The sequence below is a fragment of the Lepeophtheirus salmonis genome, chromosome 7 (assembly GCF_016086655.4).
Source record: "Lepeophtheirus salmonis chromosome 7, UVic_Lsal_1.4, whole genome shotgun sequence".
In the NCBI taxonomy this organism is placed as follows: Eukaryota; Metazoa; Arthropoda; class Copepoda; order Siphonostomatoida; family Caligidae; genus Lepeophtheirus; species Lepeophtheirus salmonis.
In genome coordinates, this window is record NC_052137.2 from 38,731,020 (window position 1) to 38,751,687 (window position 20,668).

General features: G+C 31.8%; 1 protein-coding gene across 1 annotated transcript in view; it reads right to left on the reverse strand.

The window, feature by feature from the left end:
• Positions 1-365: 365 nt before the first annotated feature.
• Positions 366-20,668, reverse strand: part of LOC121121418 (uncharacterized) — a 44,741-nt gene continuing 24,438 nt past the window's right edge. Inside the window, exon 2 of the mRNA XM_040716343.2 lies at positions 366-2,192. Coding sequence (XP_040572277.1) covers positions 1,648-2,192 — 545 coding nt within the window. The 3' untranslated portion in view covers positions 366-1,647. The remainder of the gene's footprint in view (positions 2,193-20,668) is intronic.

The window sequence follows — 20,668 nt, forward strand, 5'->3', positions numbered from 1 at the left end:
TTTTTATGAAAAAAAAATGGAAAAATTAGATTTTCTATAAAAAAGGAAAAATTCCTTAATTTGGTGGCTACATCCCCTCCAACAAACGCCCCTATATATATTTGCTAGGATTTGCACTGATTATATATTCAGAATGATCCCCTATCCCGAGTTTAAATAATAGTTATACCTGCACTCCAGTGTTATTTTATGCAGTGCATTCCTTCAATTGTATTTATTACATGTTCAAACTGTTATATATTTTTAATTATAATTTATTAAAAACGCCGTAAATTAGTAATAACCATTCATTGACCTTATTTTACTCTACAAACATATGATTGAATCCAAATTAAAGTTCAATTAATAAAACAATCTATTGTATATTTATATAATAATAGACTAATGCCGTATTTATTTCAAACATATATCACATTAGTACATAAAAGAAATAAAGAGAAGATTGTACAGAGAGGCCCCATTCTAAGAGCCTACCTGAACTTTTTTTTTTATAATATCATGTACTCACAAATTACACATAATCATATTGAAATAGTTATAATTTTATTTAATTAAAAGGGAGGAAAATATCACAGAATTATTATTAATTTTTTTTTTTTTTTTTGCAATTATGTACATACAAGAATATTTAAAAACCCCAAAGGATCGAGTGCAGGATTCATAAAGAGAGACGAAAACTCATAAATAGCATCATTTTGTACACATAGTAAAAAAAAAGACAAAACAGAAGTAGCGGTGGTTTGAATTTAAGTCTATCACTTTAAATAATTGAAGTATTATTTTCTTGAAAAAAATGAACCACCTTAAAAAATATAGTACTTAAGACAATTGTTCTATTCGTTAAATTTTTTTTGTTTTCTATATAAGATATTATTTTTTTTTTAAAGAAAAGAAGGAGCAACACAGCACGTAAAATGAGATAAATAATTTTGACAATTCCAAAATTATGATATATAATAATATGTATGATTCATATGAGAAATGAACCTAAAAGAAAGAGATAATCAGAGTTCTAAAGTAAGTCAGTTATTGGGTCATGTAATGTCTTTCAGTCGTCGTAGAAGGATGAGGCAATGGTTGGGTGTGTGTGTTGAGAGAATGCAGAGTTTTTGGTTCTAAATAATGGTATGGGAGGATTTCAATAACTACTGCTTCTTCGTAAGTACGTTTCTTATTTTTTTCTTTTTAAAGGGAAATAACCTCTTTTGAATAATAGCACAAAAGATTACCACGATGAAGTTGGAGGGAGGGGGGAGTGAAGACCGAAATGGTATTTATAGCTTCATGTAGTACACTTACAAAAGAGAGGGCATTGCTTTGTATATATAAAAATGCGGTGAAAGTTAAATTGTCTATGACAACAACAACAATCAACAAAATAATTGTTGGGGGCATTTTCCATTCAAAGGGTTGTACTAACGTTTCCATGCCCCCTTGAAGGAAGAGCGGACCCAACAGCTCATACATGCTACAACTCAAATTGCAAAGAGGCATGCACTGACGAATATTTGCATAAATTATGGCAGACAAAAGCATAAAGTATCTTCAAGGGCATGATGCAAAAATGCAATGTAAATAAATAAATAAGAATCAAAACCAGGATACTCATCGTTTCTCTCAACAGTCATTTATGTACATCGCGTCACATTATATTTGAATGGGACGTATAAAATTCTCCTTGTTCCAAACGGAGGAACAGAATCCATCACGACAATCCACAGATGAATTGGACAAACGACACCTGTGACAAGTGGTGCCTACTCCTAGCTCTCTTGTATTTGAGGAAGAGGAGCATTGGTATGGAGGAGTGGGTTTTAAACCAAATGGGATGTGCACTTGTACATTAGGTATTTGGCTATGGAATCGTGGAAGATTCCGATGATGGATATGATTTTTTGGAACATGATAGGCATCCTTAATAGTGCCGTTGCTACTCATAGTATTATTGGCTGAGGGAGGAGCATGGAAACGGCGAGGATATTGCTGATGCTGTTGTACTCCAGAGGATCCAGATGAGCTTGACGTATAGGATGAACTTGGGAGTGAAAGACGTTGTCGACGCTGGTGCTGTTGATACATGATATTAGTGTCTGGATGATGGGTCTGTTGTTGATGATGATTATGTTGAGACCATGACTCATTTTTTGGAGGGGGTTGAACAGCTGAGCAACAGAAGAATCCAGTCACAAGGCCTGTAAAAAAAATGACATTTTGTTAAATATATATATATATATACATATGTTATATGGAATGCTACATGTTCAAGAATGGAATTATAAATAGAACAAAGGCAGATTCCCTTCATTTGCCTACGTGGGAACATTTATGTGCTAACAAAAGTGTGTGTCCTATTCTTTCAACGAAATATTTAGATTTGTCTTTCTTTTTTTGTTGGAAGCATATCTTATACAAAATCAATTCCACTTTCTAAAGAGACTTCGGCTTTTTTGTCTGTACAAAAGCACATAACATTTGCCTTATATGATATTAAAAAGAACTTTGGACTTGGAATTTTAATCTTTTTTTTTTCCCCCCCAACTATTAATATGCTACATTTTTATTTATTTATTAAATAGTCTTTGAGATCGACAATTATAATAGAATGTAAATCCATTTGAAAGTCTTTAGAATTTATTAAAGCTAGCTAGCTAGCAAGCAAGCAAGAAACACCCACCCATCCAACCATGATAAAACCAACCAATACCTAAAAAGGATTAGGAATGTGTGTATCTCTTGAAAACCCCCAAATTAATCTTTGCATAAATATAGGCTATTATAATAATGTTGCATCAATTAGAAATGTACAAGACATATTTTTATATGCACAATAACCTCTTATTGTAATACTTGAAACACATCACTTTAAATGTTCTCTCTCTCGTGTTACTGTTGAGGATAAGAGGTTTCTGGTGTAGTAAATAGAAATCCATTATTTTTAATGAATTTTTTTATTTTAATTTCATTCACGTTTATTTCCTTGGTAATCAAAAGAGTGCTTAGATGACGGTCGGACTCGGCGATTCCCTTTATTTTATGCACATTTGACAAATGACCTTCAATTGGAGTGTAGTGCATCTTTGACATCAAAATTACTGCAGCAAAATCGACGAAACCGTGATTGGCGTTAACACTATCTAGAGCATAAACACTATTCCCATTTTTCACAGCCTCACTTTTTCCCCTTTATCGAAGAAAATATGTCAAATATGGCGTATTTTCTCTTAGTTGGTGTACGTTTTTGACGCTGCGCTCAAACAAAACGGGGTCAAACAATCAAATAACTGTCTAAATAGTTTTATTAGTACAAAATCTTATCTTTCTAATGTCATCTACCGGTAACTGATTGTAATTATACAACGGGAGATACGCATTACTAAAGCCATTTATTCAAAAAATAAGTATATATTTATTTTTACATACTTATTATCATGAGCTCTAATTGCAGCACTTAAAAAACATCAATCACGATGCTCTCTCGTGTTTAAGTTGACGATAAGAGGTTTGTAAACTATATATTATAATGTATTGTACATTATAAGCATAATTTGAAGGGGTGAGAAATGTATATAGGCAATTCCAGCGTTATGGATATCACATTCTGAGATATATTTGGAAACAAGGCTTACCCATTGATAAGGCATTGATTTGCATTCCAAAAAAGGAGTATACATATTTTAGTTGGAATAAAGATATCCCTGCAATATGAAATGTTTTGGGATTTTGGATTTTGAGAGAAGTGATAAAATAACCAGGGTTATGGACGTTACATTAGCATTGAATAGCACATACGTAGAACACAATACCGATAATGGCACAAAGTGGGAATGGTTTAGAAAATAATCTAAGTATTTGTTGATGATTTCTTTTTTTTTTTTTTTTTTTTGATAGTATATTGTGTACTTCTATTCCAATATGTTTATACATACATAAATATGTATATTGAATTTCCAAGTCATTTCTTCATATAATATTTATAAATAGCTACAATGTTAAGAAATAGAAATCACGTTTTTATGGTTATGCCATCACGATTTGTCAGAAGTAAGATGAAAAAGAGTCTAGCAACAACATCTCATGAATTGTGTTGTTGTTTCACTCTGTATATCTATATACAACATACACACACTAAGAGGTTGGTGGTTGCGGCTGCTGCCTTGTTACTCGATGAGTTTGAGTGTGCCACACACGATGAGCATGCTATTTAAGGAGAAGAGGGGGATCAAATATATATTATGTATATGTACATATTTTGTACAGAGATGGATGTTTGTAACATATGTATATTTATAGTAAGATACATATGTTGGTGTGTCAACATAAAAAAACATCTTGAACAGACATTAATAAAAGGAGAAAATCACAATTCATAAATGTTTTTTACAAGTATTAGTACATGTGACAATTTCTACGTATAAATATCCAAGGGCGTCTGCAGGATAATACTTTTTTTGAGGGGTAAAACAGGGGAACTAGAAATTTTTTTCAACAAAAAATTCAAAAAATAAAACTTTTTGGAAAACAAAAATGAAAAATTTAATTACAAATATTAATTTTTTTGGAAATTTTTTTTAAAAAATCCCAGATTTTCACAAATAATTAATTTTTTGAAAAAAAGAATTTAATTGATAAAACTTGAAATATTAAATTTTTTATAGAAAAATTAAAAAAATCCATAGGCAGTGAGAGAACATTTTTTGAAAAGAAAAAGATTTAAAAGTCCACAGTTTTTCACAAAAAATTAAATTTTTGGACAAAAATTTCAAAAACTAAATGGTAATAATAAAATTTTTGAAAAAAAAATTCAAATATTCAATTTTTTGGAGGTAAGTTTAAAAAATCTATAGCTATTCAGGGAAAGTTAATTTTTTCGCGAGAAAAAATTAAGAAGTACGCAATATTTCACAAAAACTTTAAAAACGGAATGTCAAATACTAAATTTTTTCAATAAAAATTGCAAAATTTAATTAGAATTAATTTTCTTGTAAAAAGAAAAAAAATCCTTAATTTGGGGGGAGGTTAAAGCCCCTCCAGCCCACCCCCTGCGGATGATCCTGTAATCTCTTATTTCATCACATCTTCAGTTATTTTAATATACAAATATATATTTTGATATATTAAAATTACATATTTATTATGTATTTATAAGCTATATAACTAAGGGCTTTGAAGCTTACTTTATAATGTTACTATAGAATACTTATTAATGAGTAATTTTAGTTTAAAAAAATCAAAAGTTACATCATTAATAATATCAATCATTCAAGGAATATTCAAATATAAATATCTTCATCAACAGTATTTTTATTCTTAATTTAAAATCATTCATCTCATTTTTGAGTTACAACTTGTACGATTTTGTTCATACAAGTTAAAACAGCTACACGACATAAACATACATTAAGACCAATCTTGTTTGTTTTTTAAATAAAAACAAGCAAGTCTGTCAGTTACTTGCAAATTTAAAAAAAAAAGTCATTTTCTAACCTACAACTCTAAAACCTTTGATTTTGACATATTTAAAAAAAAAATCCTAAATTTTGTATTCCTAGAATTGGACTAGGATTATAATTTCCAAAAGTAATTAAATTATAACCACTCGTGGGCATTAAATAACTTTTTCCTAACTTTATTTTTAAGCTCACTCTTTTTTCCCCCATCTGATTAGTCTAAAATTGAGTACTTCAAATAACTCAATAGCTATCCAATGATTATATGCATCCATTAAATAGTTGTTTTACAAACCATGTACATACAAAATGCAAGGTTCTTGAAGCCGATTTATGATTAAATTTACTATGAAAAAGAGTTCAGAACGTAGAGTTGGATTGAGTTACAGATCTAAAATTTATTTTTTGAGTTTCCAATTTGATTTGACGCACTAAATTTTATTCAATTCGGATGAAAAAAAGAAAACAAGTGTTAATTTTCCATGGAATGCCCCTTAACATAATCTAGTGTAGACAAAGAGGAAGGCTTCACATCTTTCTTATTAAACATGTACAACCATTAATAATAATAGCCTATCTTTTCAAATATATAATACATAAGACTAGAAACATAAAAAAATATCACGAAATAACTTCACATCTCCCCTAAAAGGAAAATATATACAATATACTTTAATTTATTAGGTTGGGGAAAAAGTAATTTCGTACTAGCAGTCCCTTAGTATATATCTTGTTTAGTATTGGTCACATCAGATCATACGATAAGGCTTTGCAAATGTGTGAGTGTATACTGCAAACGCAGTATTGCGCTTGGCCGATTCAGGCGTGAATTATTGTGCGTCGAATATGTAGGTCTCAAAGGAAGAAATTCGCCATATTTAACATTTTACCTACCTGAAAGATCAAAACGCGTCAAAAGTGACCAAGAAAATTTGCAAAGTATACTGAGCTTTCCCCCGCTCAATTCTGCCTTCTACTGTGAAGAACTTGACCATTTGAAGCAAGCGATTGAAAAGAGAACCGGCCAGAATTGGGGAATAGGAGACAACAAGACAAATCAATGCAACACACATCTATAATAATGCACCAGAAGCTCTAGGATGGGAAGTTCGAATGCATCCTCCCTAAAGTCTAGACCTGGCGCCAAGTGATTAACACCCGTTCCTGTCTATGGTCAATAAAATTGGGGTTATAAATTTGACCTCAACAGAGGCCTGTTAAAATTGGTTATCCAATCTTTTTGCCAATAGGGACAAGGGTTTTTATATTATGAAGTTGGATTCTCCTTCGTAACACGTTATGGAACAGAACGGGGCGTACTTGGTTTAAATCGGATGATTGTAACACTTCTTATAAAGTATTGAAATAATGCAAAAAAATGGGAAATTATTTTCCCCCCCCCCAACATATTACTGTTATAAAAAAAAACACCTTACACTGTAAGAAATGCAAATTTCCAAATCCAACATATACAAAGAACTATATAAAAAACCGATTACAGCTATATTTTTTTATAAGATTGAACCAATTTGGACAATGTTTGGTTAGACCGTTCTTGCAGTACAATTTGGTCTGTATCTGGAGCAAAAAAATAAAATATATCATAAGATTACCTTTTTTAGAATAAAAAACATTTAACTACGGTCCAAACCGGTGTAGATAATCACTTTAGACCAAACAGGAGAGGAAATTCGGTCTCGAATCGAGCCTCAACACTAATACAATGTACCCATATTGAATATTGGTCATTCATCCCTCTCTTAATTCTAAACACACCTTTAGGGCTAGTGGCATACACAATATACATACATGTACGCATGAGAATTCTTAATATAAACACATAGATAAAAATATAATATATATTTGCACATAACACTCTCTTTCTTAAAATGTGGGAACATCTGTCGAGCCATACTACGAATGTCATGTGTGTTTATGTATGTTTTGCTTAATTCAAATTGGTCCATAAAAATGATAGAGCAATTTTAAATTACTTTATATTGAGCATGTTAGAAGTCATTTCCATCTGTTCAGCAAATGCAATGTCCAAGAGTCCTCCCTTTCTACAGCTAGGCTGATTAAGCTATTAATGCCAAGATGCAGGATTTTTTGTCATACATAAAAAAAAATACTTGCTATTCATCACAAGGAGAAATACTTGAATGAAACAATGTTTTTACAAGTTTATGAATATTCTTTTGAGGGGTGGAGGGTCGTAAAATAACCCATTAGCTTTCACTAAAACCAGAATAATACAAATATTGCATCATTTTTAGTATGAAGGGACTTTTCCCTCGCAAAAAGGTTTGTCTTTACATAAAAATCACCTGTAATATTAGTTTTCAATGTTTATTTGACGTATGAGACGTTTACACAAGGTAATACCTATGATTTGAACCCCAAAATTACTTCTGTAAATGCAGTATTTAAGGTACGTCATTACGTGGCTAAACAAACTAGATGCAGATCGCTCTGCAATATCCCAACTCGTTTTTTAGTAGCCACATGTGGCTGTCAACCCCTGGTTATACCCATTTAAATAATCCTGAGTTGGCTTTTATACCACCCTCGGAAACACGCTTTGTTGGAAGAGATAAACGAGGGTAAAACTTTTAAAATCAAAATTGCTAGTTATGTTCATTTTTGCTTGTGCTAATTATTCATACTGTGTCGTGATTCGGTAAAACATGATTTATATTTCCAATACTGTTATAAAAAGTCAAAATAATCATGTTTATTCTTATGAAAATAAAGAATGTTAAATGTTTACAAGGGAATTGTCGGTATTCATGGGTTTAGAAGTAAAGGGGTTGTTTTTCTCTCTATCATTAAAAGACTCGTATGTACATCCAACATACACGCACACACACACACATACACATCTTCGTGACAGGTCCTTGTAGACGAATAAGAAAAACCATTAGAATAGGAGCAATAGTTTATGATTACATATATATAAGTATATACTACATACATACATAAATAGTACTACTGCTATGAATTTAAACACATTTAAACAATTGAAGACCCCCTCTCTCTCTCTTACTCTATGAACATATGCGTGAAGAAGAGATAGAAACAGAAATGAGAAGCCCTCATTATTATTATTATCATCATCATCATATTCCTTCCTTTCAAACCCCCTCAGCAACACACAATTCATTAATAATAATGATAATAGTAATCCACTACCATCATCAGCAGCTCTATTGATGAATTAAAACACCCCATGAACAGTCATAGATAAAAAAAATTGAAGAAAAAGGGGGTGAGGAAGAAATTTTCCACTCCACTTACACTACTCAATGAACTAAGTAAGTAACTGTTTCTTGGTTTTTTATGGGGGGGGGGTGGGGGATAGAAAAAGTACTAATGACTTAAGAACACTTAATGAACGGAGCTCGTACGTCAAAGCAATTTATCCACTCATAAATAAATAAAACATCCTACTTGAAGCTTGAAACAAATATAAACAAGTTTTTTTTTGATCCCATGTCTCTTAGGTATGAAAATGTCCGAGCAACAACAAAAAAATCAACTTGTATTAGTGACAAGAAGCCTCCAAAGACCATTGGCATCTTCATCTGGACTCCCTACAAACATCAAAAGTTTATTATAGTCACATAAAGCCAAGAAGAATCAAAACTTCCGTTGTAACAATATCCCTGACTTTTGACATTACCTACACTTGGCCCAACCTGACCTCAATCCCCTATACTTTGAAGTTTGGGGTGTCTTGGTATGGTTGCTGCATCTTTCATCCTAATTTACATTCGCTCCAAGCTCCCTTATTGACAGCGTAGTACGCTACGGCCTTCATCGTCATGAGCTGCTAATCTGCTGCCGCTGATACTAAATCACATCACCCCCACACAAAAAACAATAAACAAACTCAAATGGCAATGCAAATTTTGCTTAGAATTCAGCTCGTATCTCAAACAACTCGTATGTTTAGTGTATCTAAAGATATTAATATACCTATTTAGGATTCATAGCTAAGCTTAGCCAGATAGCCAGCTGGAGGAGTGGTCACTAGCAACTTGTACAGATTAATTATATGAACATGTATATTTTATATACATGGATTGTAAGTAAATAAAAAATCGTTGCCCTACTACAAATTTCAAGCTCTTGTCTGTCCACGCCCCCTCCCACAATATATAACTCCGCCTATGCATACAAAAACCGTGTTTTTTATAATCATTTTTTGTAAGAGTACTAAACAAAAAATTCATTTCCTCTTTTTCTTCTTTTCCTTTTTTGTAACAATCCTCTAAATACTTACTTACAAAGGGCCCAACGTTCATGTAATTCAATACATCATAAACCAACATTTTTGTAGAAGTTATACAATACACATACATTTGAAGGACTGTAATAATATCATATTAACAATAGCCTTATATTTATTTCATTTCAAAAAAAGTTATGTGTGTAAATCAATCCATTATAACTAGGATTGATATTCAGAACAGAGTAAGTAAAAAAAGATATGCTGGCAGTACGAATGCGTAATATTAATTATTAGTGTTGGATATGAGTCTAAATTTTCAAGTTCCGTCGAGCTCAAGCTTTTGAGGATTTCCACATAATGTGTAATGCAGTTTAATGTACTTTAAATACAATAGCAAGTCGTCCGTATGTAGCTTTTTACCCAGAGGCGTCCGCAGGATTATATTCTGGGTCTGAGGAGCTTGGTTTTTGGAATTTTTGGAATAAAATAGTTCAAAAATTTAATTGCAATTATTAAATTTTTTGATACAAAAAAAATCAAATAAATATATTTTTGGGAATTTTTCTTTAAAAATTCACAAAAATTAATTTTTTTGGACAAAAATTCACTAAAAAATTTAATTTTTTGAAAAAAAACAAAAACAATTTTCGAACAGCCCCTTCAGCCCACGGCCTGCGGACGCCCCTGTAACTATTCTTTGGAACAATACTTGCACTTCCAATACTCAACATTATTCGAATTTTGATTATAATTCAAGTATAATAAGAGTCGAATTTTCCACCCCAAAAATAGTTTGATTTATGCTCATATCCCAACACTAGTGCCTACACGACAGAAGGAAACTGAGACTTTATTTACATCATTATCATCCTCATACTGGTAACGTTATTAATGAGACAGTTCAAGAGATAGTCGAAAATCATTTTGTAGCTATAGATCCGACATACATAAATAGTAATAATAACGATTTATGACAAGGCAATATATATATATATATATTGGAGAGGAGTTGTGGAACACCCTGATTCCGCCAAAGTTGTTATTAAAATAATATGTATATATAATCTATATAACTACATAGATACGTGATACTATCATGGGTTAATTTTTATACCCATCTATGTATACCAAGAAAAACACTCCATTGATTTATTTCAAAGCATGAACTAGGGTTTCTGAAATCCAAGGAATTATCAGGGTTTTACAACTAGGGGAAATCCTTGATTTAATTATGTCATAAACAAGTAGATTTTATACTTTTTTTTTTGTATTTCACAATGATGCATACTGATGAAAATCATGTGTATTTTGGGGATGTTTTAAAAAAAAAAAGACACCGAAAATCAATATGGACACCCTCAATATTTGGAGAATGTCTTGGAGAAGAGCAACCAAGCTCTCATTCGATCAGCTGCAATCAGCTGTCACAAGGAATGAGGGGAGAAGGAAATGAACATTGGTATAAATTACTCACGAATGTTCAATCAGGTTTTGAATATACTTGAATGTAGTGGGAATGGAAGTTCACTACTCTAGAGTTAAATAAAATAACATCAGCTAAGGAAAAGAAAAATCATTCTTCAGATTACCTATTCCAAAGAAACGGGTCAGCTAATAAATAAAAAAGATTTGCATCACTAATGATACTAAGATTAATAGAAATACAATGTTAGACCATCATATAATTGGGCTCGCTAGAATTTTCAATTCAATTTATCGTACCGATTGCTGGGAAAGACATACAGATTTCGACAAAACACGTAGCCAATCATATTCTATGACGTCAGTAATGATAGAATTTTCAATAAAAAGTATCATACTGACAGCTGGACAAGATAGACAGATTTTGAAAAAAGCACAACCAATAATAATTTTATGACATAACTATTAAAAAGCATGGTGGAAGTCAAATATCAGCTATTTAACTTCTTTTTTTCTTTTTTGGCAGGAGTTCAGTTCAAAGAAAAAGGAAACTCGTGGGCTCTAAAAAAACAACCCACTCACTATTAGTGATAAATATACAATGAAAGGAAATGATTATGAGTAAGACTGGCTCAAACTTTATTCTTTTTTCCTGGAAGTAAGAAAAGGAATAATTAAATATCACAGTATTTATTATTTACTAACGGTATCCCGGAAACAACAGTTTTCCGGTAAAGAGTAACCCTAGTATGTCGAGTGTACACACCAGTGACAAAAATCGGGTGCGTTTTTAGCACGCCCGTTTTAGTTTTTTTTTGGAGTTGGTAACCTGATGAATAAATTTTATTTTCCTGAGCTGTTATCATCTTCCTTTTCTACTACAAACAAGCTATCATTAACGAACCCTAATGAAACGTGAGCTCATACCAGGTATGCACCTATAAAATGAGACTTTTTTTTAAAATTTGAGCGTTTATTGTGAAAAAATGATTTCAAATTTAATTTTCAAAGTATGCACCTTCGCTAGCCACACATTTTCGGTACCCATTTTCTCCATTTTTCAGGCAATTTATGGAATCCTTTCCAAAAAAAATTATTCGTCTTTGGCTGCAAACCAGCCATCGATCCATTTTTTGGCTTCAGCATGAGAATCGAAGCATAAATCATTGAGTGTGTGGCCCATTCATGCAAACAAGTGATAATCGGAAGGCACCAGGTGTAATGACTAAGCCACATGAGCGAGAGTTGTACAACAAGCTGGCGGGTATCTATAGAGCGATGCGGTGGTCCGTCGTTATCAAGGAAAATTACCTTGTTTTACATGGCTTCATATTTTGGGCGTTTTTGGCGTATATCATGGTTCAAATCGGTCAATTGGTGTTGTTGTTGAGATGTTCTTGCGTTTGGCTCAATCTTCATCGATCAATGCTTGCAATTCAGCGTCTTCAAACTTTTTTTGGTGGCCAGCCGCTCTCTTGAATTCTCAAGTCAAAATCACCACTTTGGATTTTTTCAAACCACCCGAAGCACTATGCTCTGCTTAGAGCATGCCCACCGTAAGCTTCCACAAGCATTTGATGGGCTTGAGAAGCGTTTTTCTACAATTGGTAACAGAAAATGAATGATGTCCGCATATCGTAGTTTGTAGGCACAACATTAGACATTCTAACGAGCTAAAAAAGTGCGTTGTTGAATGAAACTATAGAAACAATGAATGAAATATTATTGACACATGTCGAAATAAGCATTTAGATTTTTGGAGCTAGGGATCAATAGCCGAAAGTATCATTTCATAGACGCATTCCTAGTAAATGACAGAGAGTAACGCTGAGGATTTGTTACGGAGTTATAATTGTAAGTCCTTGTTGGGCTCAGAGTAGAATTAAGTAATTATTGCCAATGACCTTGTATATTTCCTTCTCTGCCCCCCTCCTTGTCACAGCTGCTTGTAGCTGATCTAATGAAACCCCACGATAGCTAAACGGTTCTCCTCTAAAGCATTCTTAAAATTGATTTTTTAACACTCCAAAATACTCCACGTTATCACACATTGTACACACCAATAAGTGACATGAACAGTCAGAATAGTTAAAAAAACAACCCATTAGAACAGAACGACTATCAAGATAAGTAACATACATCCACTTGCTAATCTCTGACACATACATACATAGAGGTTTAAGCTAAGGGGAGGTGGAAATAAACACATAGGTACTTATATACATTACACATGTGTGTGTAATGTATATACAGGTATAATCTTTACATTACTCTGTCGTTTACCACCAATATGTGGACATAAAACTAAAAAAAAAAAGAAAACAAATGATCCGAAATAAAGAGGATAATTAAAATATGTAATTAGTTAATTCACTTTGTAGGAATATGATCCCATCAAGATTAAATTAACCGTATGTACGTACCAACACATCCAAATTGATTTATTTACATACACCATATAGCTTTATTGAGTGGACTTTAAATATGTACATGCATAATTAATAAGGGTGGAAATGCTTTTTATGACTTAATTGAACTTTTCTTATGAAAACGTAGTTTTCCATTGAAGATGAAAGTGTAGTCTATGAGCAAATAGAACATTTCAAATTCCCTTCCAACTTTTGAAACGAGTTAAAAGCTTCTCAAAACAAACAAGAAAACATACAAATGATTTCTTGTTCAAAATATATTTTTTTAAAAACCCTCATATGGCACATAATATGAGCGACTAACATTCAGGGTTCAGAGAAAAATGACCTTTTTATGTTTAAATAACAAAAATATACATAAATAATCGTTCATTTTGAAGGGAGAAGAAAAATGATTTGTTTGTACTGATGTCTTCTTTTTTAAGAAAATAAATAAATAAATGTTTTGACTCATTAAAAAAATATTGTTCATAGTACAAAATGCGCCCCTCTTACTCCTTGCAAGCCTTGAAGGAGTGGAGGCACACTCACTCTTATATATTTATTATTTGTATATATAAATCAACAACATATCATTATTGACATTTAAGAGATAAATATGAATAAACAGACGAATAATCCCTCAACATAATTTCTAAAAAAACACACATTTTTTATTGATGTTATATGAAGGACGGGTGTTAGAATTTTTGCTTTTAATATTTATTCAAAATGAGTTGAGATTAATATATTATTCTAAGATTGAGCCTTTTCAATAATAATCCTTAATAATTTAATAATTCATGTTTGGGTGGAATGAGGTTTAATTCATCTTTGTTAGAAAATGATCATTTCTATCTATTTCATAAAAGTTATTTTCTGAAAAAAGGTATACTTTTCTTCACTCCGAGTAACATCCCATTTTTTCCTTACAAAGATACTCCATGAGGGTGCCCCCCTTGTCCCAACGGCCCTAATTATATGTACACATATTTCTATTTAAAGGTGGTGCTTAATTTCTTGATTTTTATTTCTAAGTATACATATTATATATGCTGTGGATATAAAAAATGTCATAGACGTTGAATTCATAGCATTGTAATATCATCTTGATAAGGAGGCAGATAAGTATGTTCGTCTCTTCTATATATTACTATTATTATGAAAGACCTTGAAAAACGACAGAAACTCAATATCAAATGATTGAAGTAGTAGTAACTAGGTACTTGCTCTACGTCTCTTAAAATTGTACCCAGTCTACTTTTGACACTTTCATCTATTATTTTCCCTTCTTCATCAAAAATTAACAAATAATTATTTATTAAATTTAGGTGAGAGTTGGGCACTTAACATTAGGGTTGGATTCGAGTAAAAACTCGACGTTAGTGAAGTGAAGAATAATGTTGAGTAGTCCAATTGGTAGTTGTATACCTAAAAAACTACATACAAAATCAGTACTCTAGAGTCGGAATCAGAGTTTTTTTTTTTTTTCTTCTAAATGCTTATATATTAGAGGTATTATGTATTAAGTACTATTCATTTATTAAAGTTGAAACAATATCTCTATAGTCTTTACAATCACAATTTCCGAACATCTCTAAAGTTTAAATCATTATGTTACGTAGAGCAGCGTAGTCTTGTGAATAGTCAATGTCATCGTGACAAGTTTAACGTTGCAGAGAGAGGTTGTGTGTATTGTGGTCCCTCGTTTATGAGTCCATAAATTATGTTCAGAAACTGGTGATTAAACCAGTAATAGATCCTATAACTTTTGATCCATTTCATTTGTTCTTCATCCTGTTACTATTATTTTTTATCTTGCACAATTATTTACTATATAGAATTAATAAATAGCAATAAATTAAATTTATATTCATAGTCTCTATACTTAAATGACACAATAGTATTTATTTACCCTATAAAATAAATTATTGTAAAAGTGTGTGCTGAAGCCAGACTCGGAGATTTTACGTACCGACACTGCAGCCCTCATCAACACTCTGGACTTTCTCATAAATATAGAAGAGTTGATATTACAATAAAAAGGAAAAAATCCCATTAAGTGTCCATTCATATTTATTTGGTCCAGTCCATACCGGTTTTAGGACCGGCCCTATCAGTCCTTGGGGGAGGTTCATAAGACTGTTGGTCCTTAGGAGTTTATGAACTAGAGCACTGATATAAAAAATAATCAATAAAGTTGAGTGACGTAATCAAGAGCCTAAGTTTTTATGACTGATACGTAGGACTGAACAGAACCGACCTGTAGTCTTCAATCTTAAATAAGGACTGATATAACACTAGTCCCCCCTTCACATATTCATTATTATTATTTGAAAGGTCCTAAAAACTCAAACTCGATCAAAATGGATAATTTTGACTCGAATCTAAACACTACTTATCAACACTTTAGACAAAACATTTTTTTGACATTATAAGAAGTATGTATGTAGGCTATGGAGACAAGATTTACCCCAAATAATACTTTTATGTATGGTTGTTGTACAGTTTGTCAGAGGCGTCCACAGGGGGTGGGCTGGAGGGCTGTAGCCCCCGCACAAATTAAGGAATTTGAGATTTTTACTAGAACTTTTTTTTGTCATTCGGGTAAGTAAAAAATCTAATATTTGATTTTTTTCTACAAAATATATTATATTTATATTTGCATTTTGTTTCCCAAATTTTTTTTTGTTTTGAATAGCTATAGATTTTCGACGTTTTTTACAAAAAAAATTAATATTTGAAATTTTTTTACAAAACAAGTTATTTTTTGAAAATAGCTATTTTCAAAAAAATTACAAAAACAAAGCCCCCTCCCCAAAAAAAAATATATATTAGGATAGTGAATAGGATATAATTTCCGGTGAAGAAGCTATGTTTGTATTTTGTTGTATATATATACTAGTGTTGGGTTTCGGTCTGGAAATCCTAGACCGTTATATTTTTTGTTGGACCAAATTAATTGGGTCCAACAAAAAAGCTCGGTTTGGACCGGTCTCATATAAAAGTTCGGTCTAAATCGGTCCAAAGGAAAATTTATGTCTAGATTTGTCCAAACGAAAAATTCGGTCTAGTTTGGTACGAAAAAAATCGATTTAGACCGATTTTACAGATAAATTGTTTATAACATGACACCATATGTTTTTCCATGTACAATGACGTTATACGAAGTTTAAACAGAGATAGCTTGGATTAATTTTGATCCCTTCGTCTCTTATATGTATACAGTATTTGTTCTAAAACTTATCGAGTACTTTTGAGATTTAAAAAAATGAATGACAATTGATCTAGAAAAAAAAAAAAAAATTGGTATCTCATAATATATGAATCCAACAAAATCGGTCCTATAAGTGAGACCGAATCAAAGTCAGTCTACAAAGTGAGACTGAAAAAAATCGTTCCACGGTCTGAGACTGCGGTCTGGACCGAAAATCGGTCCAGAAAAAATCACTTAAGACCGAACCGAAAAAAAATTTCGGTGCTGCACCAAGTCTCAACACTAATAACTACATAAATTACATAACTAACACAACAAAGAAGAAATCGATGGAACGTATGTGTGTACACTATACATAGGATAGGATACAAACTGAGAACATGAGGGAAAAAACACAACCCCCTCTCTTCTTCTCCGTCTTTCCTTTGGTATTTTATTTCCTCCGAACATATTTGTACACGTAAATTAATTATGTACATACAAAGGATGGAACTAATGGAAAAGAATTCGTCTCATTTATATATATATGTATATTGTATTACTGAGAAAGTGAAAAAGAAAGAAAGGAAGAAGGGGAACCAGGGAAATAATCAATACATTCATAGTACGTAGGACAAATATTTAAAATGTTAGTTAATATTATTCATAAGTAAAAAAAATATACTCATAGTTGTAAAAAATATGAGCTACGGGTATGCTTAAAAAAGAAACCGAAAAAACGGATTGCGTACGATACTACCATAAAATATCAGCAAAATATTTGAAACTTTTGGGAAGAAATTGTTTTGAATGTGAATTTTAGACTCTTGACTCGGTTTTTAGTTTTTTGCTTTTTAATGAGTTTTATTATTTATAAAGGTTTTACGCGTCATGTTCTATTTTGAATCATGTTTTACTACAACTGATCATGTTTTATTAATTGCCAGTATTCTTTTTTATTGCTGTGTATCAGAACGTACTGAAAGGTTCTTTGCGAGGGGAAAAATTTGAAACTAAAATATTTATTCATATTACATATAACTCAATTCCTCTCCTTCATATTTTATATTATAGAATGAAAACCCCAAAAATAACGTGGTATTCTTGACAATTTGAAAATTGTTTAGCAGGAAAGCTGTAAGAGAGCACCTTAGCTGTATTGACAGTTCATTAGAGTAGCTACAAGCAACTATACGACGAAGGAAATAAACACAAATCCCATTCTGTATCTAGCAATGATATAGGAATAATTTATCCAGATATCGATCTTCAACTCTATTCAGACTCCAACAAGGACACACAATCCTCAGTCTTACTCTCCAATATCCATGAGCTCACGCACTTTACACTAAATAAGTTCTCTCTTCAAGAATAATGATTTAAAAAAATCTATGGAAAATACAAAACACTGTTCAAATTTCAACTACAAAAAGTTTTGCACTCGTCCAATGTCATATTTTTTTATTATTCTAAATTCACTTATGTAGTATTGGTAGAGTTGATATTTTTATTAGGAAAAAAACTGACTTTGGAAATTAGAAAAAGGACGAAACGTTAGCTGCGTGCGCTCTTTCTTTTGTTTTGCTCATAATTTAATAGGTCGTTGTTCTGTTAATTTCTCGATATGAAGTAAGCATTCTCGCCTATCTTTGGTGTAAATTCATTTACAAATACATAATAAAATAACTATATAGGACATATAATGACATTTTCTTTGCACTAATGCTATTTTAATTGTAGAAGGTTCTTCTCTTTATAGTAGTAATTTATTTTCTACCCACAGAACAAGAAGCTGATATTAACAAGGGTCTTAATTCAATAGTGCAATACGCCTGGCTCCTGCCTTCTTCTTACCCTCTTTTTTTTCCTTACAAAAATGTCAACTCTAAGTATTGGGTATCTCTATATACATATAACATACTCAGGGGGGCATTAATATGAATTTTTTTACCATTTCTTTCCGACTGACATCCCATTTTCTATACTCCAATCATCCTCCAGTGGTGATTGCCACGAGCCTATTATATCCAAGTATGAAAAATTAAGGTATGAAATAAGGAGAAAGGTGTATCCAGTGTTATGAGAAACTCATGGCATGTTTTTCCTTTTTATTGCAAGGAAATTGCTAAAAGAAAAAGAGAAATGATATACCTTGTTTAAGTGAGTGAATGAATGGAAAAGGATCCATCTGCTTTAACGTACTGTTGAAGAAGGAAACGGAATCATTGGATTACTTCCTGGCATGTAATATATCTATGTACTATGTATCTGTTCCCCTATTGTCGTGGTGATGATGATAAAACTCATTTTCTTGTGGTTTTTTTATATTGAAGATAATCATTGTACTACATCATTACATACAATAGAGCTACTCTATGACAGAGGCCACTTTAAGAGCAAAGAGTTCTCAGATCTATTGATAATAATATTCGTAATTATATACTTTTTCTTTCAATTAAGCGGAAGTATGGAATATTATTATGACTTATGTATTATAATCATCTTTATTGTTATGAACCATCCCTTTTTAAAAGCTGAGGTTCAACTCACTTCAATTTTCTTCCTCCTCTTCCTACTTAAGGAAGGGTGTCTGACACTATCATAACTGATTCTTCTTTTTTTTTTTTTTTTTTTTTTTTTTTTTTTTTTTTTTTTACAATATGTACCATCAAAAAAGAGATTTAATGCAATTAACTCAAGACATTCTAATTGGAGGAGAAAAAAACAACCTTGGGCTTATGATATCTTAAAGTCTTCATCTTGTATATATATTTATAAGTCTATTTTTGGTATTATCACAATTGGAATCCAAAACAATCGAAACGATCCGTCTTAAATTTAGCAAGGTGATGTATAAAATAACAAAGCATGTTCATATGATATTCTTTTTGGCCTTCGAGGTCAGTATGAGGCTTTCCCCCCTTAGTTCTCTATTTAACTCTTTGCTTCTATATCTCTCTCCATTCTTCTCTTCACCTTTTGTCTGTCTCTTTTCTTCTACCTTCATTCTTTGTTTCTATTCAGCATTTTAAACCTACATTTATGTAAGTACAAGTGGCGACGGAAACATAGTGGCTAATAGTAATAAAAAAATAAGTCATACCCAAATAATCCACAAATGTGAATTTAAATAAAAAAGTTTTATCGCTCAAAATCAGCATTTATTAAAAAATCATTACATAATCTCCCGTGCAATAAATTGCAGTCCCCCTCTGTGATTGGGCCACATGGGCTCTGGACAGTCAACTTTTGTCAGACAAACTTCAAAAATTTATATATAAAAATTTAAATGGTAAGGTTGCGTGGTTGCGTGGCTATGACGTCAACATTACTTACCCCCCCTGCTTGCCGCTTAACTATCATAAACGTACTTCCTGACAAAAAAGAAAAGAGCTTTGGAAATTAAGTCAGGATTTTTCTGCTGCTTATGTCAAAAACAAAAAAAATAATCATTTCTTCTCACTCCTTAGTTAAACGAACAAATAATTTGGTTTGATTATGGTACCAAATGCATTTTAATAATAAAATATTAATAATATACTAGGCAGAACATGCAAAATTTCAAAAAATAAATAACAATAATAATAGCAATTAATTAAATGCATTATGTCTAACGGTTATGGTCTCTGGAGTATATACAATGAATTACATTAGGATGCTATAGGGGTTTTATACTACATTTAAAGACAGGGATGTTCCTTCGGAGAAAAGGTTGTTAAATTCAGATGAATCGAAATGTTTTGATTAAATAATATAAAATGCTTAGACTTTACTTTCATGAGTCTTTTAAGACCTGATGCAAAAAAGAGTTGGATGCCTACGTATCCATAAATGTATTGAACTAACGAGCGGGTGAGTGATTATATAAGCTCACATCTACTACCTATACAATATCCATAGAAATAACCTTTCCGGCGTGTATGAAAACAATATGTTGTATGCATATTCAACAACAAAATAA